Genomic DNA, 25,216 nt, shown 5'->3' on the forward strand with positions numbered 1-25,216 from the left:
GAAGGTATTCTTGCCTCCATTTCTTTTTCCAAGTATTTGTTTTGACTCCACTTTATGCACAGATAGGCTAGTCGGGACCGGACATACAGTTTAAAGTGGGATCAGAAGCACTGTGTGTCTCCACCGGGACCCCTTGATTACCAGACGACAACATTACCACTACGCAGTCGAGGGCGTTTTTCTTCTTAAAGAAACACACTCTCGTGAAGTAACGATACTTGCGCCGCATGATCTGTAGTGGAACCGCCAGCGAAAAAAACCTGTGAACCGTACTCCCGCGAGGCGGGAAGGGGCAGGGTGAACCATGCTTCCTTACGGCCCGAGTGAAAGATGCGCGAAGGATATTAGTCGAAGGTTCTTTTGTTTCTGGTCGCTCTATACCTATTTGTGCTGGAAAATTGGCAATGTCGCAAGGTGCCACACTGATGTGGATTATTTTCATTAGGTTTTCTGCCCATTTAGCTAATCGCGAAGATGACTATGGTGATGACTAGGGCTCGGAAGTTGAGGAAAAATTCTTTTTTTTCCTAGTGTCCGAAGACGAGGCCCAACATAATATATGTTCATTTTGGGTCATGGTAGGCCAGAAAAAGGTGGGTTTTATTTGTCCTTTTTTGCCTTATTGGTCCTTTTTAGGTCTTAACGGCTTTTTTGCAACTTCACCTTCTTTCGACTACGTTTTTACTGCTCATTCTCAATTCGAATCATCATCAGTTCATCACCTCTTAAACATCCTTTTTTTCTGTAGTAAAGAAATAAAAATATATATATTTGAACCATCCCTGAAACGAGAGAAAAACATTTTTGGACGACTGAAGCAGGTACGGTACAAGATCCTTTAACCGTAACTTGTCTGGAAGGTCGCGCTGGAGATGACTATTGTGATATACTGCAATGGCAACTGAGGTAAGGTTTCCCAAGTCCTATTTCTGTAACCCTAGTGTGGTTAGGCCAAATATGATTTTTCAAATTATGTTAATCTAAAAATTATATAATGTCTGAAAGAAGATGCATTTCATTCATATAGTTTTTTCACACTGTATTTTCCATACCACCAGAATTTTGTATTTTTTTATTCATTAAATATCTAATTAAAACTAAGGTATTAATTAATTTGGATCACATTTATACGTCCTTTTTCCGTTTCAAGGTCCCTTTTTTATATTTTTAGGTCTTTTTTTTTGGCAATTTATAGGTCTTCAACGTCCGAGCCCTAGTGATGACATTGATGAACGGACACTCATAAAGAACACCCAACCCCCGACCAGTCCTGGATTTGAACCCGGGGCCGCTTGTGTTAACCACAGAGTTCGACACTTCTCTCGTGAAGTGCTGCTACTTATGCCGGACGGTTGGTTATTCGTCCTACTTGCGCCGAATAAGAGTCCACTTTATGCAAACAAGCCAGTCGAGACGGGATCTACTGTTCAAGTATGGGTTCCGAGCCACTATGCGCCCCCACATGGTATCGAACCCAGAACTCCTTGATTACAAGGCGACGACGCTACCACTACGCAGCTACGATCCAGGAATTTCCGATTTAGGTTGTGCGAGTTGCACCACGTCATTAGGGTATATGCTGAAAACTTAGCAACGTAACATTCTCAAGTGTGGAACTGATCCCTTTTTAAAAAAAATCGTCCAGAAGAACAAAGTGTGAGAGGAAGTTGTAGGTTTCAAGGCAGAAAAATGTGTTCGCAATTAGGACACAGCCCGTCGAGGCAATATAGTGTTATATCTGTTCAGGCAGCAAGTGTTCGCAATTAGGACGACATCCTAAAAACTAATTTATCCAATCAACGTTTTACTTGTAAAACGGTCAAAATTTGGAATATCACAGGAGCTTTTCTAAACGACTCTTCGTTGTAACAGGCTACAGTTCGAGCGTCACCTTAATCACGGCACAACATGAAGAAGTACTTCCCGAGAACGCACCATTCAGTGGTAGTATTCCAACGCCACGTTTTCTATTTGCAGACCCATGAATTAATTCGATGGAACCCTTTCGCGTCTAAAGCAGCCAACAAATCAAAAGTGTCGCGGCAGAGACAAATCTCAAAGACAGCTGGGTCCACGCAATGCTTTAAGTGCGTGTAATGTATTTAGCAGAGAGGCCGGCAAAGGTTTTGTCAGTACAAGGAGAACTGGTTCGCTCTTCCGAAAACAAGCCAGCGGAGAGCACTTACGACTCTAAGAGGGCGTGGGAGTAGGTTATTGATGTGTAGCTATGCATCAGCTTCCACAAGACAAATATCTTCCTCGTTAGGGCACGTGATTCCCATTCGTCGATAAGTCTCGCTTTAAACGAAAGAATTTTTCTTAATGTTACCGTGTAAAGTGAAAAATCTAATGGCATTTCAAACTTCATGGTTTAACACCTTTTGATAACCGAACCCATTTTGCCAGGTAAGCACGCTGGGACCGGGTCAATTTTTAGCAAAATGCAGTTTCATTTAGATGCCTGTAGATCGAAGGCTAATTGCCCTAGACAAACGAATGAAGTACAGTTATACACGGAATGAACCATAGATTCGGATTACATACAATTTATGCACATTGAGTGTATATAAGAATGCGGGGGAGGGGAGGAACCGGAAAATTCCAAAATTTCTGAAAAATGGCCCTCCCTGGACAACAAAATACAGGACATTGTCAAAATACACATGGAAATGATCGCAGGCATGTTTGGAACAAGAAAATAATTGCACTATCATCATATGAGCAACGGAACACGACTTGTACCCCCAATACGACATGTCTGTGCGCCACTGACTCGGTTTCAAAGGAAGCCGCTATTCTCCCGCCTTTTAATGGAAGAACAAGACGTGCAAGAGTCTTTACGGTGCAGTATGTGTGTTAACAATACTATAAAAGAAGAAAATCGCAATTCCAGCGAATTATAGCGACATTACGAGGTAAAAACTACGAACATGTCAACGTGTAAACAAGAGGTTAACCTTTTGAAAGCTGTGGTGGACACCGGTGAAATACGGAACGCCGAAGCGTGCATGAGCGGTGCACCAATTCTGGAAAGGGCCCTTTGTATGAATGTGGATGAAGTTCAGTTTGACGAGATCGCGATATCGAAATGAGCCATCAACGACCGAAACGTTAGGAAAATATGTCCTCTGCAAGTTGTGAAAGTTTGTCGGCGTTGGTTGGTTTGTTTGATTTAGTTCATACTAGGTGATTACCCGGTGTTGCCCGAGTATGTATTTGTACCAATTTTGTATTAGACAGGAAAATAATGAATTCTAACTATAGTGTAAAATGTAACTAATTTTAACCCTTAGTATGCCGCACGGTCTGACGAAAGTAAGCCCACTGTCGCCGAGGCTTTGAGCGGGAAATTTGAATTCGTATACATAATGGAGAAAAATCGTAATAACTCTTGCACTATGGGACCAATCTACTTCGGATAACTTTTGTTTTGCAGGCAATACATCGGTGCATGCAACCATGTAAAATTTGGATGCCCCAACCGTGGGGGGGTTACGAGTGGGGGCTGCATCCCCCCAATTTCAATGAAAAAAAAATAAAAATGTGGAGTTTGCCCCCTCTTCTCCAGCTACTTTGGGGAGAAAACCCGAACTTTTGCTTTTTTTTCAAAGAATGGACCTTCCGCAACAGAATGAAACTTGATTCATGTTCGTGGGTGCAATACAATTTGAATAATAAGGCAAAACGTAAAACTCTAGCGAATTTTAGCCAATTTGCATATTATTCATAAAATTGTTATAACTGACACTATGGGACCAATCTACTTCGGATAACTTTTGTTTTGCAGGCAGAACATCAGTGCATGCAACCATGTAAAATTTGGATGCCCCAACTGCGGGGGGGTTACGGGCGGGGGCTGCATCCCCCGAATTTCAATGAAAAAATCATAAAAATTTGGAGTTTGCCCCCTCTTCTTCAGCTACTTTGGGGAGAAAACCCGAACTTTTGCTTTTTTCGTTCGCACTTGCATCTTGTGTAGCTACTGTGAATCTATTTCTCCCTTTTGACTCGGCTCTTTGTGGAAATATGTCCGGAAGGAAACGTTTGTGCGTTAGGGAAATCGATGAGATGTTATATGATACGAAGTGTTTATGGTGAGGCCTTTGTTAGTCCTAACAGAGGAGGGAGGGAGCCTTTGCAATCCTTTCTTTTGTCTATACTTCTGGATAGACGCACGCTTTAAGACTCATGCTTTTGGCCTCTGGCTATCGTCAAGCTTCATTGCATTTCTAACATAGAGGCGACAGAAAGCTGACACTGCCAAACCTCATCCAATCCCCTCTCTCCTTGCCCTACCCCCCCACCCCCGCCACTACTTCAGCTCGATCACCAGGTCTAAACACAAAGAAGAATGTGTGCCTTATCAGTACTAAATCACAGCGTTGGAAGCTTGGAGGAAAACAGCATCGTAAATACCAAGCATTTATTGTGTCTGTCAACTGAAGAGCGAACACGTGTTTGGGTGAGCCCAAACACGTGACATATTCCGAGAAAGGAGGGGGTGGGGGGATTTGGAATTTTCGAAACACGATTGCAAAACATGTTCCCGAACGAACTGTCAGTGTTTCAACCTCAATATACAAATATAAGTGTGGCAAACCCTCGATAATTGTATCTAAAGCTGTTTGTAACATATGTGTTACGGCGGCGAACTAAGGGTTAACTATGATCGTGAATGTCACCGATTAGTGTACCGATTCCGAAAACTATGGATTCGACACTAATCTACGTCATTTGTGGCAGTTTATTTTTCACCCCCTCTCACCCCATGTCGATAGATGATGAACTTGATGTTGAACCGCATTGGGAGTGTCACTATTGATCTTTGCGACCCCGAAAATTATGGATTCCACACTAATATCGGTCGTTTTCGCAACAAACTCATAGCCTGAATGTTAGACAACACGAGAAACACTATCGTTTTGCGGGATTGCAGAGAGTCACGGATGTCTGTGTGCGGAATTTAATATCGGTCGTTTTCGATTATTTTTACATGTCACCCCTTCCCACCCCAAACCCTAGGGGTGTCTTACCCCAACAGTATTTCTTTCCAGATTGTAGGCGATATGTGCACCAAGTTAGGTTGAAATCGCTCCAGGCGTTCGAGAGTTATGCCGGAACAAACATACATACACACACACACACACACACACACACACATCCATCCATTTATATATAGAGAGAGATTACTTCGCTTTTCTGCCACTTTTCGCTAATCTTGAAGATGAGGATCGACTGGTGACAAGATGGATAAAGGAACAATAACAAATATATAAGAATAACAACACAAGCCCGACAAAGAATTATATTGACCGAGTCCTGACGCCAGAGCCTTGTTAGTGTACAAAATGCAGTCCAGGGTGTACTACGCGGAAGAGAGGTTGGCATTTGGATGTCTTCGGAAAGGGTCACGCCATTTGTAGTTGTTGGAACCAAGGCTTCGCGATATATCGATATAGACAATACCTATACAGTAAAACCTCGTTAATCCGGACTAATGGGGGATAAGTTGACCGGTTTAACGAAAGTCGGGATTAACTGAAATAATCTAAAAGAACAGTAGAAAATACATTAAAACTCAGTTTATAGCAACAAAACACGTTTGTTATGGTGTATTTAAAGGGCATTGGATGTACGTATTCCTAGCCGTTACGGAGCAATATGACGAATGCGATTGTTGACTTCTAGCCACATTCTGCTTTCTTATTTTGCCTGTCCAGATTAAGCTAAGTCTGGCTTGTCGGGGTCCGGATTAACGAGGTTTTACTGTATTATCGGTATCAAAATCAATAGCGCACAGCTCTAGTAAGGCCTGTATAAACCAGATTGGTTGAAGGTCTGAAACAAAGTATTGAAGTACAATGGTTTGAATTAGGTTATTTTACGTTTGTCTTTCTGCCACTTTGGGCTAATCGCAACGATGAGGATAAATGATACGATGAAGGGATACTTACAAAGAACTTATGCCCAGGTCGGGATTCGAACCCGGGTGCCCTGGCGTCGTAGCGCAATGTGCTAACCACTACGCCACGGAGGTTGGCTAAATTTAAGTGCAAGCAAGCGATATATGGAAATTGTAAAATTTTTTTTTACATCATTAAGAAATAAGGAATTCAGCGTGTAACTGAAAATTCACGAACACAAGACAACGTTTTTTCTCTTTACAAGACAGCAACGAGGTCCTATGTATCCGAATCTCAATGTCCCACACAGAAAACCCGCTGCTAGGACGACAACCTTGTGCCCCTCCCAGTCAACAGCTGTGCGTGGGAGCTAGAACTGTGTATGTGACTCGCCAAGTATCTGTGAGCTGCAGGAAGTACCTGGCTGGATACACCCGTCATACAATTCTGAAATAAGCACCCTGCAGAAATTAGGTCTGATCGTGGAATAACAAAATCTCCTCTCTATGGTTACAAATGTTGCTCGTTAATGGATGGTCCCCCTCTCTCTCAAAACGGATGATACAGTTATATTTAAAGAAACAAGAAAGACGACCACACGTCACCCCGTATCTGGTTGGATGATCCTGGCCCTCAAGGGCTGTTGCGCCACGGGTTATTACATAATGCGAAACATCGTTTTTCTTTTAATGGAGGGGATGGGAAATACTTTTGGTTTGATTGAGTTATTTGTTGTTTTAAGTTCATTTTATGCACAGTAAGGCTAATTGGGACTGAACCTACAGTTTAAAGTTGCATCCGAACCACTGTGCCATGTATCTCCACCGGGTATCGAACCGGGATCCCTTAATTAAAAGGCGACGACGTTACCACTACGCCATCAGGGAGGCCGATAAACTTTTGGAAAAGGAACGTTATAAACCCATAAATATAGTACATTTTGCTTTTCAACCTAATACACTAGAATGTTGGATTTGAGTGGTATTTCTCGTGTTTTAGGTGGCACATACGCGAAAATGGCATAATTCGCATTATTTTGCGATTTCGAATGAATGCAACGATTAACATTTTTCGGTCTTATCGCATTTACTAAAAATCAAGGTCCATACCTATTAATCAGTGAACAGCCTGCAGTTCTCCATACTATTCCAACGAAGGCAATATTTCTTGGTTCTGAACAAGACCGCGGAAATGTGATGAGACAGGCGATTACGGTAACAAATGGACCACATACTCCAGAACAAGTCTGCACGTTGGCCACAGGCGCCAATGCACACCTAGCGTTCCAGATTGGGTGACTAAGGTTAGCGCAGTTCGTTAACACCGCGTTTAGAAACGCTGTAACCCGGACTTTTAATTCTACATGCTCAAGGACGAAACTTCACTAGTGTCATTATGGGAAGATATAATGGATCAATGTACTTCTTGTTTCCCACCCATCAATATTGACAATCGCGACGCACATTCCAAAGCACATACGTCGTTCAAACTGAAACTCTTCAGATAATTGAATGAAATCGTAAATCGTTTACCTGAGATTTTAGTCTGGGTATAATTTCATTCTCCCCTGTTAACGCCGGAAGATAATCAGGTTAGGTTTATCATTGAAGTGCTTAGGACACACCCATATGTGTAAACTGTCAGGTCGTCAGTGGGAACACCAAAGAGTATCCAGGGGTGCCCATACCCCCTCCCCAAATCATTCGCACCTTCAAATCATGTAATCCCTACAAGTATTTAATTACGACAGCATGTCTACCGAAACTAACTTTTTCTTAGCTTTTTGTTACAAATGATGCCCCTGCTTTAAATTAAGCAGTATACCAACACTAAACATTATATTTCAAGAAGTGATGTTGTTAATGAATATCGCTTATGTCTTTCAATGCAGCTATAATATAAAACTTCACATTCACCTCAGTAGTGCCAAACATGCATTCCCGTAACACATCACCGCAAGCGAAGCGAGTAAGAAAATTTTTACGTCCATTTCTTTGCAGGCTTTCAAGAATATTAATTTAATGGGGTGTCAATACTTTCTTAGGATCCTGAGACATGTAGTCTCTTCCAGCTTCTCTTTTGGCACGTTCGGGGTCGAAAACGTGTGGATACGATATCGGTAAATACAGTCTCCAAAATTTAATGTTCGAATTCTCTCTTCACTACAAAAATCCCTTGACAATCTAAGATTTAAAACTTTATCAAGAGCTTCATATCCCCCCCCCCCTTTAAATTTAGTACTCAATCCTACCACCAAAATGTCCATGCCAATTTAAGACTTACTGTTGATATTGAAGAGTGGATACAATCTCTTCCAAAAAATTAATTCTCAGTCTCCACACCAGAATTTCCGCAACAGTCTAAGACCATAGTAATACACAAGAATTTGATACCTCCCCCAATTTAATGCTCAATCCCCCTCTAACTAAAATACCCGCCATAACATAAGACCTATGTTCCTTTTCCGGAATGTCTGGAGTAGCGACGCGCAGAGGCGAAAGCTTGTGGGCGGGGCCAGACTAGGTGGGGAAGGGTGCAGAATGCAGAATTCCCCTAGTAGGCTTGTGAGCTGTCATGTTTACTACAGAACTACTGGACCCCTCACCTCCGCGCGTTCATTGGACGAGGCGCACAGCCGCAAATTGCGGCCAGGACGCGTTCGCGTTATCTTACTCCAGACATTCCGGAAAAGGAATATAGAGTTGGAGACTGCCCCCCCTCCCAACGTTTAATTCAGAATCCCCCCCAAACCCACATGTCAATTAATGCCTATTATGTAAGAGTTGGATATTTCTCCCCCCCTTTCTTTCCATAATGCCTTTAAACACTATTCTTCATCTAATGGATTAAATATGGTGCATTTAATATTTTTACATATACTTTGGAAAAATATATAAATGTTGAATTTTAACATTGTTTGAAGGAAAAATCTCAATGGTGCAGCCTGCCCCATAATCCCCCCTGTGGGCACCCCTGAGAGTTTATCAATGATAAATGCGGAGATGCTTGTAGAGAAATAATATTGCAAACCGACCCATTATTGATACACTGAAAATGCCGGTTTTCGATATATTGGCATTTCTGTTACTAATGCCTACACACTGTAACAAGAAGCTAAGGAGCAAACGAACAAAACAAGTGGGACTCTAGAGAGGGATCGACCAAGGAACCCTTGAAGGGAAAACTCTGCTACAGCTACAAGCCGTTTGCAGCAGCGTGCAAACGTTCCTTACTCCACATATTTCAAAGATAGAGTGTACGTCCTGGTATTTTCAAATACAGTAAAACTTCTAACGGACACTTCTATATAATGAACATTTCTTAATTCCCATAATTTTTTTAAAAAAAAAACCATGGGGATATACAGGGTGTCCAAAAAGTCATGGAACCAAAACATCGAACATACGTAACTTTCGTACAAAAAGCGATTGAGGCATCAATCTTACACTGGGCATTAACTCTCTATGTGAATATTTTTTAAGCATTAAACAAGAAAACCATGCTCTACACAACGTCCTGTCTGTTGAAAAAGTTACTAGGGTTTAAAAACGTAGTAAAAACAAATATGGATAAAAAGACAGCTGTGGATTCGCTTGCAATAATTTTTGATGTGCATCAATGCTCTCTGTGGGTATTTATCGAACTGATAAAAGAACTATACTTATTTACGCATTACAGACGATTTATGGGGTTAATTATGGCATATTCATAAAAAAGGGTTTCTTTTTGTTTTTTATTCGAAATTACAAGTGTACTGGCAAGATTGTTCATATCTGAGGGCAGTACCATGTGTGCCCAACATCTGGCTTGATATTCAATCCATCCCAAGATTTAAGAAGAGAGTTGAAATTTATCGTACAAAAGATAGGTATCATGGAGTTTTTGGACTATTAACCACTGTTAATTTTTACAAATAAAAATATTTTACCTACGTTTCGGAGGCCATTTGACATAGTGGAGCCTGGGCCACTCATAATCTACCCGGCACTTTTTTCGTATATAGAGGTCCTTGTAACTGCAGACGCGGTGAAGCCTAGGTCACTTTGAACAATTCCTCCTAGGCAACCATTTATGTAACAGACTACACGATACCCTGAAGACGGAGGCAGATTCAGCCTCCGAAACGTAGGTAAAATATTTTTATTTGTAAAAATTAACAGTGGTTAATAGTCCAAAAACTCCATGATGAATAAATCACCACTGAGTAGCTACAAAGAAGAAAAGATAGGTAGGTTAGATTTCCAGTTCTGAATAACAAATATGGGAAACAACAATGGCAACTCCTGAAATTCAGAGTTAATTATAGGCAGAATGTATTTTCCACGCAGATATTTGGATGATTTGGTAGCGAGGCTTACTTAAGTATTTTTCGTACTTAGGCTAATTTTTGAAGTTACCCATTTTATCTTGTGATGTGTGTGGAACATGTGCTACAAAAAATAAAATTTCGTCTAATTTTTATCATGACATTGCATCATATTTTCTACTAGTTTTAATTTTCAAGTGTATGCTTTCTGAAACAGTTTGTTACTACCTTCCTTCACGCAACCCAAGTTTCTTTTTCAGCATGAAACAAGTACTTCACTGAAGTGTAGATCCTGCGAATTTCTGACCGCATGAATATGTCCTCTATAACGTTGGCTTCATTTCAATGCGGAAACTTGTCTGTGAAATAGCAAAATGCTGCTCCATTGTGGTCCATGTCAGACAGTTGGGTGATCCATTCTTTTTTCTTATTGGAGAAAAATTCTCTCAATGGAGGAACCACCATGCCAAACATCATATGCTCCAATCACACTGAGTTCCAAGGTGATACAAATAAGACAATAGATGTTGTTGATGGGTGTATACATGTTCAACCATCAGGTTATGATCAGTGGATTTCAAGGTGAGCATCAGTGAGGGCAGGTGAAGCACAGTGGTGTATTCTCCCATGTTATCTGGTTTACTGCTGGTAAATCAACTTTTTTAACATTCATAGAAATTGCTGGGAAATGTGAAGTTGTCTGACTTCTGTCTTTGTTATACTTACATGGTGTTTATTTCTATTATATAATTAATCTGGTTGAAGTACATAATAAATATATATACAACAGATAAGAATTGTTGCAGAGTGTTCAAAATATGCCACTGGTGAAGCATGGGTGTTCCAAACAATGTAATAAGAGCTGGTATGCTGTATAAGTTTAAACTTGGAACAAGCACGTCAGCAGGCTTTCGGGAATGATGTAGTGAATGAGAAGACAGTGCAACAAAAGATCCACAATGGGCGATGCATCCCTCGAAGATGTACCACATGCTGGGAAGACCAACTGGTCTGCAGGCTGCTACTGTGATAACTTGGAAAACAGTACAAAGTGGGCCAATGGTCCCTACATGCCTTGACTGCAGCTCAGAAGGTCATACGAGCAGATGCATAAGTTTTCTTGTTGACGCGTCTAAATAAGGATTCCCTTCTGGACAGAGTGCTGATATGAGATGAGAAGTGGGTTCTTTACGATACTCCATGGTACTATCATCATTGGTTAGGATCACCTAAACCTATTCCAGCAACCGAAACCACCACTGTCTCAAAAGGTTATGCTCTGTGTTAGGTGGACCACTCAGGGTACGATGCATTTCGACTCCTGACCAGACAATCAATGCAACTGGTACTCTCAACAGCTGGAACGCGTTCACAAGAAACCATAAACTGTGGCATCAACACTTGTGAATTGCAAAGAAGTCCTCTACTTGGCTGATAATAAGAAGCCACATGTGGCTCCTCTTCATAATGTACAGGCAAATAAGACATTAGGATTTTATGAGTTACCTTCGAAACCTTAAAAAAACCGAAGCCAATAAGAATTTTCGTGTCAGCACCCTTAAATTGTTAAAAATTAAATAGTCTGGTTTCTGAAGTTCCCTCACTGTATACCAGTGTAATGAATCAGGGGGCTTTCTTCCCCCTTCTTGATTTTTCACACTCAGTTATCCACGAGTATGAAAAATGAAGAAAGGTGCTATCGGTTGGATATGTGAACTAAAGCTGAAAAACTTTGAACCAGCTCATATAACAATGAATCTGTGACAAGTTATGAAGCTAAGGCTTCTCTTGGCAGAAGTGACTCAACAATAGATCTTATACATTGAAGTTAACTATAATTCTTGCAAGGACTTGCCAGTGTGTTGCAATTTACAACTAAATGCAACTATTTTTTTTAATTTTGCTTCCTTCATTCATAATAAAATGGTTGCTACTTGCTGCCTAAAAGAAGTAAAAGAATTTGAAAACTTTCTTCTAGCATTTTAAAAATGTTTCCCACAAATTATTTTACTATTATTGAAGTTCTTTATATTTTTCTGGAATGTGTCAACAATCAGCAATTTTGCTCAAGCTTTATGTAGTTCTATTTCTAAAACTACAAACTACTAAAAAAAACTAAGCACCTAGAAGAAGGTGGAAATTAAAAGAAACTGCACCTGCTGACAGGTTATGTTGCAACTATATTGCAATAATTACAAAATCAGATCAAACGGACAACAGAGTGCACTATGGACATACTGCTGACCCCATGTCTGTAGGATGTGGCACCCCTTCCAGTCTTTATACATGCACTGATTAGATTTGGAATGGAGTTCTAGAGCCTTTGTATCCTTTCCCGAGGCAAATCGGCACACAGCCATTGTAACTGGTCCTCGATATCTTGCAAATTGGTACTGGGTCGGACCTGGCATCTGAGCTGATCCATTACAAGCTCTATTGGGGACAGATCAGGGGATGCTGCTGGCCACAGGAGTACCTCAACATGATGCAGGCAGTCCATAGACACATGTACCGTGTGCGAACAAGTGTTATCCTGTTGAAAGACTGTAATAGGACACTGTCTCAAGAGGGGTAACACATGAGGATGCAGGTTGTCAGTGACTGTTAGAATCCCCAGAACCACTACCAGGAATAAACTTAAAACTCTGGTAACTACAGAAATGTGCTATTAGAAGGGGTATGTTTATTCTGTGTAATAAGTGCAGTTTTTAAATCAAATTTAGGATTATTCACAATTTTAAAACCAAAATGTCATTTTATATACAGCTTTTGATTCGATTTATCACCGCTATAACACCAAAATTTTATTTTATTTACCATGTTTGAACCCGAAATTTACTGTTTTTGTACCAAAATTTTGCTTTCTTTTGCTAAAAATATGTGCCTCTACTATACTGCAAAACGTTTAACCTGGCACGGCTCCCGCCAAAACATTCTCAGTCGTCTGCAGGACATTGTTGCCACTGATTTCGGCGCAAGTGAGCAAACATGGCGACAGGCCGGGCTGCGAACGGTCATTTGTAAGTGCAAGAACAGATGTCTCCACCAGAGACCTGCACAAGACCTGGAAAAAACCAGTCTGTGAGGAGGCACACCTACAATAAAATGCAACTCGCACTTCAAGCCCAGGTGTTTGACATCGCGCAAGCGAGCTTCACGTCACAGTTGTGCACAGGCATCGATACATGCCAGGTTTTTCCATTATCTGGGTCTTAACCAGATACCCCGATCGTCCTACATGTAGAACACCTACTCAAAAAATTCTGGACGTAGTTCAAGGAACTCCCAACAGATCGTGCCTACATCTCTATTTTGTAGAAGGTTTATTGTAACAAATCGAGCTAGTGTTCCTTGTTTCACTGCCATTCGTGTTGTGATTATGTTGTGTTATGCATGATTGAAGTTGAGTAAACAGACAGAAAATGGATAATTACCGCTTCAAATATGACAGGTAAGTCAAACACACATTATTTACAGTGCTTTTGAACTGGTAGCCTGATCATTTGTTTTAGTATATATCCAGTTTTGAGAACAACTGTCAAACAGGCTTGCCAACTGCTGAAAGTTAGGTGTCCTACATGAAGGATGCCAGGAACTTGGCTATCCTTTATCAATTGCAAAGAATCACTTAGTCTTTTTGAATTCATAGCTATCAGATCTAAGAGCCTGCGTACTTATGTACTATAAAAGTGACTGTATGTCTGTGTGTGTGTGTGTGGGAGGGGGGGAGCAGGACGGTTAGGAATAACCTCTGTTTATGTTTTTGCAAGCCAATAAGTCTTTCTTGGAAGAGAATTGTTACAAATTTGTTTGTTTTATATATAATTCATTTTATGCTTTTGGCTGAATATCACTTTTTTTGTTTCAGAGGGCTTACTCTTCATACCATTATGAGCATGATTGAAGAGGATGATGATGACATACCAGCCAACGGTAACATCATGGATGAAGATTCAGGAGAAGAAGATAATGTTTCAATAAATCATCTTCCTGGTAGCTAACTGCGAGCGGCCGCCGAAATTCAAATTGAAGAGACTGGTAATCAACATTTAGAGGAATTTCAAGATTTGGCAACAGATGGGAAAGCTGCCACAGAAACTGTGGGAAGTGATGCGAGTGTATTGCCCTCCCCTCCTCCCGTGAAAACACGAAAGATCTATTCATGGAAAAAATGTGATTTAGTTACAAATACACTTGCTTGGCCAGTGCAGTGTTTGGTTGAAAATCAAGAGAGCCCTCTGGAGTTGTTTTGCTCAATATTTGATCAACAAGTGATGTAACCGATCTTGATGCACCCCTTATAAAAGTTGACCCACCCTCGCTGGGGAAAAAAGGGCGGCAAGAGAAGTTAACGTCTTTTCTGGGGAACAGTTGATGTGTGTGGCAGAGAAGACAGTCCGGGTCAAGCATTGATACGGTTAGGATCCGTGTTACGTTTGTAATGGCCATTGGCCATTATCTCAGCTGGAAAGAGAGATAGTGTCTAAAGAACAAACTGTGAGTGAACTAATGGTCATGATCTCTGCCGGAAATAGAGATAGTGTCTAAAGAATAAACTGTGAGTGAACTATCGGCCTGTGCAGTCTCTCTACCAGAACATGATAAAAGGTTACTAAAGAAGAGAGGCTACATTTTCATTATGAACCAACCACAGGAGGATTAGAAGTTTGAAGATGTCCAACTCGTTATCAGCAAGATTTGTGCTTTCCCATACAGATGATAAAAAGTCAGTGTGAATTAAGAGAAAACGAAAGTGCGAGAGATGCACAAAAGTTGAAAATAAGGTTGAAGGCAAACCGGAAAATAGTTGTTTAAAATAAGGTCGAAGATGGACTGGAAATTATTACAGTTGTGTATTAAAGTACATGCTGATGTGAAGTAAATATGAATGTTCAAGATTCTGTTACTAGTCATAGGAGATATATGCTATTAAGCGGTGAATCGTAAAGAAACTGGAAATTTACCAAAATTACTGATCTAGGCTTGATGATACTTTGTATAAGAGAAAGGAAAGTAGAGGTTATGGCAAAAGCAAGAAGGTTTACTGTTAAGATTATTTTGATCAAGTAGGGTGATATTTTTTAAAGATAAAAGCAATAAAGTTATTTTTGGAATAATTCTATCGAAGCTCGCTCAAGTGTTTATTTCAGGTTATGAGTGTTAAGAAAAATGAAAAGTTGGTATATTTAACAAAGTTATAAAAAGTAAAAGAGGATGTTAATGTGATAAAGTAAGGTTTATGAAGATGATGCAGTAAAATTAAAATAGAATTGAAAAGAGTTATATGTAAAATAAATAGAACAACCGATGAAGGGTTGAAGAACAGTCTGAAAATTGTTGAAAGGTTTATGTAAAATGAAACAAAAGAAAATACTAGAATGTTAAATATATGAAAAGAAAAATATTATTTTGAATAATTTATGAAAGCAAACCGGTTCAAACAAAGGTGATATATTTAAGTTAAAAAAAACACTCAAAAATATTGATTTTGCATAATAGCAAACTACAGCAATAATTCATTAAGTGTTATCTTGATACTAAAGAAAATCTGCTTTTGATAAATATTGTTTGAGAATGTTTTCTAAATTTGTGTAAGCATACTAGTGTCTATGTAATTATATTGTATGTGGAGTATATATGATCTGTACTTGATTGAATAATTGGATTAATATGCAAGATGTTTAAGTTGGGAGTGGAAAAATGTTTGATTTGCAAGTTTCGCTGTATATTGGCGCCAGAATGCCAACTTGCGTATTGGATAAGTAAAGAAACAAGAGAAACAATTTAATCTCTAAAGATGTTTTATAAAAATAAATATGGTTTGAACTTTCATAATAATAATAATAAATTTCATTGTTAATCATTTATAACATTTAATAATTGAAGTAATAGTAATAATGGTAAAAATTTGTATGTACAAGGCTCGTCTAATAATTGAAGGTGTCATTTGGAATTGTAATAGTTATTACATTATTATCTCTCATAAATGTCCATCTAATAACTTTTTGGAGGAGGGGGCTGTTGTAACCGATCTTGACGCACCCCTTATAAAAGTTGACCCACCCTCGCTGGGGAAAAAAGGGCGGCAAGAGAAGTTAACGTCTTTTCTGAGGAACGGTTGATGTGCGTTGCAGAGAAGACAGTCCGGGTCAAGCATTGATATGGTTAGGATCCGTGTTACGTTTGTTATTGGTTTCGGGAGCCATGATATATAGTGATAAACATGTTCGTTTCCTACAGCAATATGTATGCAGCTGCAAAGAGCAGTCCTGAAGATATCACTTCAAATGAAATGAAATGTTTTTTTGGAATTCTTCTCCTTAGTGGATATGTACAAGTTCCTCGACGAAAAATGTACTGGGAAAGGAGTTCTGATGCTCATAATGACTTAGTGTACAAAGCCCTAACTATAGATCCATCAACCTATCTGAAACCCTGGCATGGAAGCAGTGGCGCTAGTGTCGCTACTTCAAGTTACGGGGAAACCTGTAGTTCGCATATTTTCCGAGGTTTCAGAAAGCTTGGTGGATCTATAGAGACAGATTTGATTTTATCATGTCAAATCTTCACATAGTTGATAATAATGAACTGGACACAGCAGACAAATTTGCTAAGGTTCGTCATTTGTTTGATATTCTGAACAGGAAGTTCCAGGAGTTGGCTCCACTGGAAGAAAACCAAAGTATAGACGAAGCAATGGTCCCTTATTATGGACTGGTGCTACGTGGCTGGCATGTCACTTGGGTTGAGCCTTATGAAGGTGCTAGCACGATACTCAAGCCACTGTACAAGGAACTTGGTTTGGGAACATCAGTTGTACTTCAATATACAGATATATTGCTAAGTATTAGTCCTGATTCTCCTTTCCATTTGTATTTTGATAACTTTTTTACGTCCATTCACTTACTTCAGAAGTTGTCAGAAAAAAATATGAGAGGAACTGGAACTGTGCGAGAAAACCGAATTTGTAGTAAGTGTCCTCTCATTGAAACACGTGAAATGAAGAAAAAAGACAGGGGTTTCTTTGACTATAGAGTGACAGGTGAGAAATCCATTGTTGTGGCTAAATGGCACGATAACAGTGTAGTGTGTTTAGCTTGGAGTATTTCCTATTCATTCAGCAAAAAGGTACTCACTGATGGAGAAAAAGAACATACAGGGGCAGCAACCACATTTGGTTCACATGTACAATTCTAATATGGGTGGTGTAGATCGATGTGATCAAAACATAAGCCTCTACTGAGTCAACATAAGGGGGAAAAAATGGTACTTTCCTCTTGTTGCTCACTGCATTGACTTAGCAGTAAATAATGCATGGCAAATACACAAATCTCGCAAAGGTGAACTGGATCTGCTATCTTTTCGTTGTCGAATTGCAACATCCCTGCTTGCAAGCAATGCCAGAATCTCAAAACCAAATTCCAAAGGACGCCCAAATGCATCTGGCAAGGAAGACATGCGATACGATAGAATTGATCACTTGGTAATACCACAAGAGAAACAGACAAGATGCCGACAGTGCCATGCAAAAGCAACAACAAGGTGTGTAAAGTGTGACGTTGGATTGCACGTAAAATGTTTCGTGGATTTCCATACTGTGTAAAACATATGCAATTTAGCAAGACATTTGTATCATTCACATTCCTGGCATCCTATATATAGGATGGGCTAAATAATTGCCCAAATATGAACGAAAGTGTATAATTATTCTTTTTCACATATTTCAGTTGGCAATGAAACATTTTATGCGAATAAAAGTTTGTTTTTATTTATAGTCTTCTTTTAAGGTTATCTGGGTTAAGAAGACCCGTGAGACTCGATGTAGTTCTTGCAGGTAGACGGCGAGCACTACTGTCAAGTGTTGCCAACGGCCATTATATTTCACTACACATGGAAATATTTGAATTTCTGCTAGGCACAGGTGCCTTCGGCTTGTATAACCATTGGCATAGCGAGGGGTGGGTGACGTGGGCAACCACCCTGGGCCTTGCGTCCCATAAGGTTGATACCAAAAACATAATAAATGGAAGTGAGAAAGATACAAAAGGCTAATTTTGTGGGCAATAAAATTAAAACTTTTTTTTATCTGGCTTTATATTCGTTTAACTTTATAATTTGAATGAATACGTCAAATCCAAGACGGGCGGGAGTTCTAAGCCTAAGGGGCTCCGAAAAAGTCAAAATTATTCTCATTTCTCATGTGAAACATTAACGTAAGAAATGCTTGGACATTTTTATCCATTTATTATTTTCTTGAATTAAAAGCACTTTGTCTTGGCTTTTCTTCTGTCTCGTGACCTTGCACAGCCTACACGATTTTAATGTGTTAATGATAAAGCACCTCCAACTGCCACAGAGCAAAGTATGGGGCATTTAATGCTTCCGGTGTTTTAAACTGAAGAAGGGTATGGATAATATTAGCAGTTCTTCCTTCCTACGCTATTGCCCTCTGTAACGGGCACGAAGATGATTAATTTTCCGAATTTCCTCATCAATTTCTAAGTTTCAGAAATGTGCTTAAATCTGAAATCAAGGGCTTTGGCAAAGTTTCTTCTCCTTGATAGCTCTACGCTAGCTTCCAGTGTTCTCTGTATCCCATATCTTTCTCAAAGTTGAAACTTAGGAAAAACTTCTGGAAGGTAGTGTCGAATGGTATGATTCAGCCCAAATTTAGCAGACTCAGTAATCTCACTCTTGAACGAGAAAGGGCAAGATCTAATGTAAAAGGGTCATTCGCTGCTCAGAAGCCAGTAAGAAAAGTTCTGTTAAGCAAGGTAGTTTGATTTAAATCAAATTCATAATTAATTTAATTTAATTTAATTACAGAATAATGTACACAAGAAATTTGTAGATATCAAAATTGCTTTTTGTGAAAGTATATTAATCTTGTAATCATTTAATGGTGTTTATTATGCTCTAAGAAAGGAAATAAAGGAAACAAAATATATGTACTGATGAGGTGAAGCTCATACAAAATTAAATGTAATATGATATCTGAAAAAAAAAACCACTTAAATTTCCCTAGATTTAAAATTCAATAATTTTTATAAGCAAAAATAGCACATTTTTTAAATAGAATAATATACAAAATACTAATCATGTTAAACCGTAAATAGTGTCATTTTCATTAAACTGTAAATAAATATGGCAGCTGATATTTGGCTATCAATAAAAAACACTAAAATTCGGCTACAAAGACTGTAAAAATTATTTTAAGTTAAAAATATAAAGTACTTCCAGAATTTATTATTTTCACTGTAAGAAAAGTTACTGAAATTATAATAGTTTCATTAACACACACAACAAACATTTTCATATTAGCTTCATTATGTTCAGTTCGAGAAATAGAGAAATGCATATTTACATGATATTTATTATTTGCTTTAATCGAACTCTTCAAATATTTTACAGGGCCGTTTATCAGAAAAAGCCTTTCTACATAAAAAAATATGTCTTGTGTGTACGGTGCCAAAAAGAAGATAGATTTAAATAAAAAATATCAAACATTATAAATAAAAATCATTTTTTTTATAAAACCCAGCTGTTAAGAGGGGCGGGGAGGGGATAAGTAGGTATTTGTATTTTCTTCTTTTGAATACATAAATGTCAAAGAAAGATATGTTGTAATATGTGAAAATTCACAGGTAGAGCATCGATTTGTATAATTATTAATGTAAGTGTAGCCATAAATTTCCTGGAAGAATCTGACTGTACTTGAGGGACCCAAATTTGTTTCTTGCGGACACGTACTTTACGATTTTGTTACACCACTGCGTCAAATATTTAATATTACAAGAACATTAAGACGTAACAACAAAATGAGATTCACAATTATTATTATCATCATCTAAGTCCTAAAATTCAAAGTTAACTGGTACAATTAATGTACAACACAGTCAAAATTGCTAATTAAATAAAGGCAAATTAGCTGTATCAATCGATTACACCAAAGATTTCACACTTATGGGGCAAATGACTATCGTTTTAAGATTTGTTGATGTTGAAACCAATTGTGTCGAAGAGCTTGTAGGTAGATATTTTGGGCCCCTAAACAGGATTGTGGTATAGCGTACCCCGTTCCCCCCGCTCTATCAAGAACCGACATTTTATGTACGTCCTTCGATATTTTCTTCTTAAGATATGGTTTGTATATCCTACAAATTTTGAAATGAGGAAACAAGGAACAACTCATTAAATAATATATAGGTTATATTTAAAGATTCTTAGTTTGTATTTCAGATTTTTTTAAAAAAAAGTTTAGCATATTTAAGGATATTTCAGTTGTGTGTTACTGCCTAAAGACATCTTAAAAAACGTGCTATTACTACTGTTTTGGTTAATAAAAATTCCAGCAGTGTGTTACTGTAAATTTCTGTCACCGTACTATTAAATATAATTTTTGTCAAATGTATTATTATTATTATTATTATTATTAGGCTATTATATAAATAGGATAATTTGCTGGAGTTTCCTTTATGGCTGTGTATCGATTCATATTAATATTCCAAACTTAAAGAACGGATGAGGCGGCCTTGCATTATAATCTCGCCCAGGGTCTCGCAATAAGTTGATACACCACTGTAGTATAAGATTTTGTAACTTCTCAAATTAGTTTCATTATTATGTCAAAGCGACTACCACATATTTTCCTTTTCTTAAGGTCTTGAAATAGGTTTGTGTGTCTTGTTCATTTTATGTCACTTTTCTGGTCTTGAAATCTTAAATCTTCTATCGGTTTCATCTTAACGTAGTTTGTTTGTTGAAATATGTAAATAGCATGCCTATCAATGCGGAAACTAGATAACTAGCAACACCATGAGCGAACGACAATTTGTTGAAAGAGATGACAATATGCAAAAACCTTTTATAATGCAAATTAAGATTTCACGATCCATTTTATGGACCATTGTGCCTTAGTGTTGAGGGGTGATATCTTGAGCAACTAATTCGGATATTGAATTCAAAAGATTACACCAGAGAGAAAATCTGTTTGATTGGTTCATTTATTAGGTCACTTTATGCACAATAAGGCTAATCGGGACTGGACCTACAGTTTAAAGTGGGATCCGAACCACTATGTACCTCCACCAGCTATCGAACCCGGGACCCTAAGATTACAAGCCGACGACACTACCACTGTGCCATAGAGGAGCACCCCCAAAAAATGTTTAATGTAGAACAATCACCAGTCACACAAAGTTCCAAAATATTTACGATGGCACTTTTTGCCAAACTTGGTTCGTACTCGTCTACAGGTGTCGGCAGTGGCGGCGATTAGGGGTGGGACCGAGAGGGGGCAGTTGCCCCCCTTTTTTTTTTGCCACTTTGGCACCACGCTAATTTTATGTACCAAGGGAAATTAAACTGTCCTTGCTTCCCCCTCCCCCCCTACTCTTGCATCTTGGATGCCTAGTTTTGGAACTCAATCGCCGCCACTTGGTGTGAGTGATACAAATGTTTTCTACCAAGGAATAAATGTCTGCAATTTCAAATTGATAAAAGTGATGAACATTTTAAGTGCTCCTAGACCAGTTTAGAATCTAAAAGTTGGCAATGGTGACTGCGTGACTCATGTATCTGGAGACTGTGCAAAGCCGGAATGAACGTTTACTGAAGATAACAGAGCTTGGTCTTGCAAGGCTTTCCAGTTACCCGTGGACTTTCGATGCTTGACGGGTCAAAAGTCAGGTCTACAGTTTTACTTGCCCGCTCGCCAACCAGGTGGGCCTAGTAAGCAAATTTGCCCAATGTGCAGCTCTCTGGTCTCCGCCACCAGAACATTCACGTCCTTGACAACGTGGCAACAAAGGACACTGTGACCCCTGGTAGGCAGAGGACAAACCACTTCGCTTCTTGGACCACTATTGGCTAAATAACGAAGATGGGGATGAGTGATGGCATGATGAAAATTATGAATGGATACTCGCAAACATCCATGCACAAGACAGGATTCAAAACCAGGATCAACATTATTATTACTACGTATTACTAGTGGGAGTATCAAAGACGTTATCATCCTCGCAAATTACGCAAAAAGGGGATAAGAAGTTTGTGCTAAAGTATTTGTCTTCGAACAAACTATTTGCAATATTTTTCTAACACGTTCAATTTAACATTAATATCGGAAAACAAGTACATAAACTACTTTTGAAAGACAGAAAATGCTTTATAAATGCATTCGAAATATAATTAAAATTCCATTAAAATAACTTTCATGCACAATATAAGCAACGTGGACTGACATGGACACTAAATTGTGTATGTATTCAAAGTTTCTTTAATAAATATTATAAATACATTACACAACCAATGCATCCATCTCACAATAATCAACAACAAAAATTAAATAAATTGTCTCTCAAATGTACACGTTCCCTTTCCTCCAAACAATTGTTCATGCATTTAAAATAAAATCAATGAAGACAAGTCTTATTTCTCTGTCTTGTGATTTACAATGGATTATGGACTACAGTGAAGAAATAGAAATTGCGAGCAAGAAAATTTTTGGATCCAATTTTTTTGCAGGCTGAAATCAATATTAATTTAACAGGGTGCAAATAATTTCACGGAACGCCATGGCATTGTATCATTTACAAACTTCTGTGCCTCCCCGATGGTGTACTGGTAACATCATTGCCTTGTGATCAAGGGGTCCCGGGTCCGATACATGGTGAGGCACATAGTGGTTCGTAACCCATTTTAAGCTATAGACCCAGTCTCAATTAACCTTTCTATGCATAAAGTAGACTTTAAAAAAAAACAAAAAACAATCAATCATATTTAGATCGTTCGGCGTCCAGGGCCATCTCCCGTCGTCCCCTAGCTATGGTTCTGAACTTGATAAGACTAAGAAAAGCAGATATTGTGAGCGAAGCAAGCAAGAAAATTTTACGAAAAGTATTTTCATTTGCATAAAATTTGAAGTTCTGGGTGATAATTGTCCCCTGCACTAGACTTGGTCATCAATGTTTGCCCCCCTAGAACTCGTTTCCAACCAAGGGTGGGGAAATCAATGTATTTGCTCCCCTGTAGTTGCGCCAGTGGACCTTTATAATATTGAGACAAGACCAAGACAGTGTCCAGTGACTAGAGTTGTGCAAGATTTTATAATTCAAGAGACCAACTTCTACATTTTATCTATCTTCTTCTTCTTCTGGATGCATTGTGCAAAACTTCATAAAAATCAGAGCTAGTCATGAAGATAGAAATGTTCTGACACAGAAAGTACTGTATGCACACATCGAAAACCGAGAAAAACTAAAATGCATTACCTACCTTGAGCAAAGTTTTCTTTGACAACTTCTGGTTAATTTCTGGACGGTTTGTAATGTTCTTCGCTCTATAAGCATAATCCAAGGTGCTGAGTGTCTCCTCTAAATTGTTTGAGGCAGGAGAAATTGTGGCAATTATCGATGTCTTGGTACGACCTCCCAAAGAATCCTGAAGTAATCTTGTCAATTTAGATTCTCTGTAATGATGGAATACAAAACAATCAAAAGCCATGTCATCAGAATAATAGTATCTTAATTAGGAATGAGCTGATGCATCAGTATTGGCCGATATCACCGATATTGATATTAGAAAGTTTCATTCCAATTCCATTTGAAATATAAATGATTATTTATGATGGATGAGGTAAACATGGTTTAAAATTACTTATGTGTAGGGGCATGCATATTTCGTTTTTAACGAAAAAACGAAATTTGAAAAAACACACTGTAGTGTTAATTTTTCATGTTTTTGAAAGGTGAGGGATGCATTTTGTGACCATATTTTGTCACGAAATAATGCGAAATGAACTGCAAAAAGCGAAATTAACTCTTAAACACGAAATTCAGGGTTTATTCACCGACGCGACACCTTCTGAGGTCTGAATTATCCTGAGAGTTATGCAATTCCCGGAAAATTAATTAATTCTGCTGTTAATATTGGAGAAGCAAAAATGGACTCCTTTAGACAGAAATAAACTTAAAACTCTGATAACTACATAATTGTGCTATTAGAAGTGAAATTTTAATTCTGTGGAATAAGTGTAGTTTTTAAATCAAGTTTAGGATTATATTCACAATTTTAAAACCAATACGTCTTTTTATATTCCACTTTTCATCCATTTTTTCACCGCTATAACACCGATATTTTATTTTATTTACCACTTTTGAACCCGAAATTGGCTCAGTTTTTGTACCGAAATTTTGCTTTTTTATTTACCAAAAAAATGTGCCTCTACTTATGTGAAATTCCACTCCAGACACGGTACCCTTAGTAGATGAAGATAGAGGATCTTCGAAATTAATAGAATTTAACCATTAAATTGTGCAAAGCGGAAATACGAAACTTCTAAATTTCACGTAAGTAATAAATGATTATGTTTTTAAATTTCTTGAAATCTTGATCTTTTGTTCACTATAAATATGTGGGCCTGCTTATACATATCCAATGTAAAATTTATATATTAAAAGTTACAAATATTCTAACTACATTGAATTGTTACAGTTTTCAAGTATCAGTCAGGATTCGTAAGAGTATTGTATCCAAGTGGTTATCAGCTCAGCCCTTGTTTCTTTCTTAACTTACAAGAAGTTGTTGTATCAAATTAGGGTTGTATGCACGTGAAAAATTCACAATGACATCATGTACAAGAACCATATTTAACATGCTCTGTGCTTTCCAAGTTTTTGAGTGTTATTCTTAAGAGCCATAATTTTGAAATTCAAAGTGACATAATTACAGCTTTTTGTTTGGCTTGATTTCCTTATGTTGAAATAGTAATGAGTAGGGACTGGGACTTTTATGTTAAAACATATTTTTAATTTGGTATCAGATCAAATACTAGGGCGATATCTTTATGTATCTGATGAAAATAAGCCAAAATAGATGAACTTGATAAGGCATATTTTCCCAATTTAACGTTTTAACAACATACGAGGGTTGCTGGAAAAGTTTCTGTAAACTACCACCAACAGTAGCACTAGTGTTCCACTATTATAAAAATCGGAAGAATAAACCT

General features: G+C 38.3%; 1 protein-coding gene across 1 annotated transcript in view; it reads right to left on the minus strand.

The window, feature by feature from the left end:
* Nucleotides 1-25,216, minus strand: part of Klp61F (Kinesin-like protein at 61F) — a 110,199-nt gene that overhangs the window by 63,634 nt on the left and 21,349 nt on the right. Inside the window, exon 7 of the mRNA XM_083142460.1 lies at nt 23,485-23,677. Coding sequence (XP_082998586.1) covers nt 23,485-23,677 — 193 coding nt within the window. The remainder of the gene's footprint in view (nt 1-23,484; nt 23,678-25,216) is intronic.

Source organism: Lepisma saccharinum, chromosome 21, assembly GCF_977018435.1.
Source record: "Lepisma saccharinum chromosome 21, izLepSacc3.1, whole genome shotgun sequence".
Taxonomy (NCBI): Eukaryota; Metazoa; Arthropoda; class Insecta; order Zygentoma; family Lepismatidae; genus Lepisma; species Lepisma saccharinum.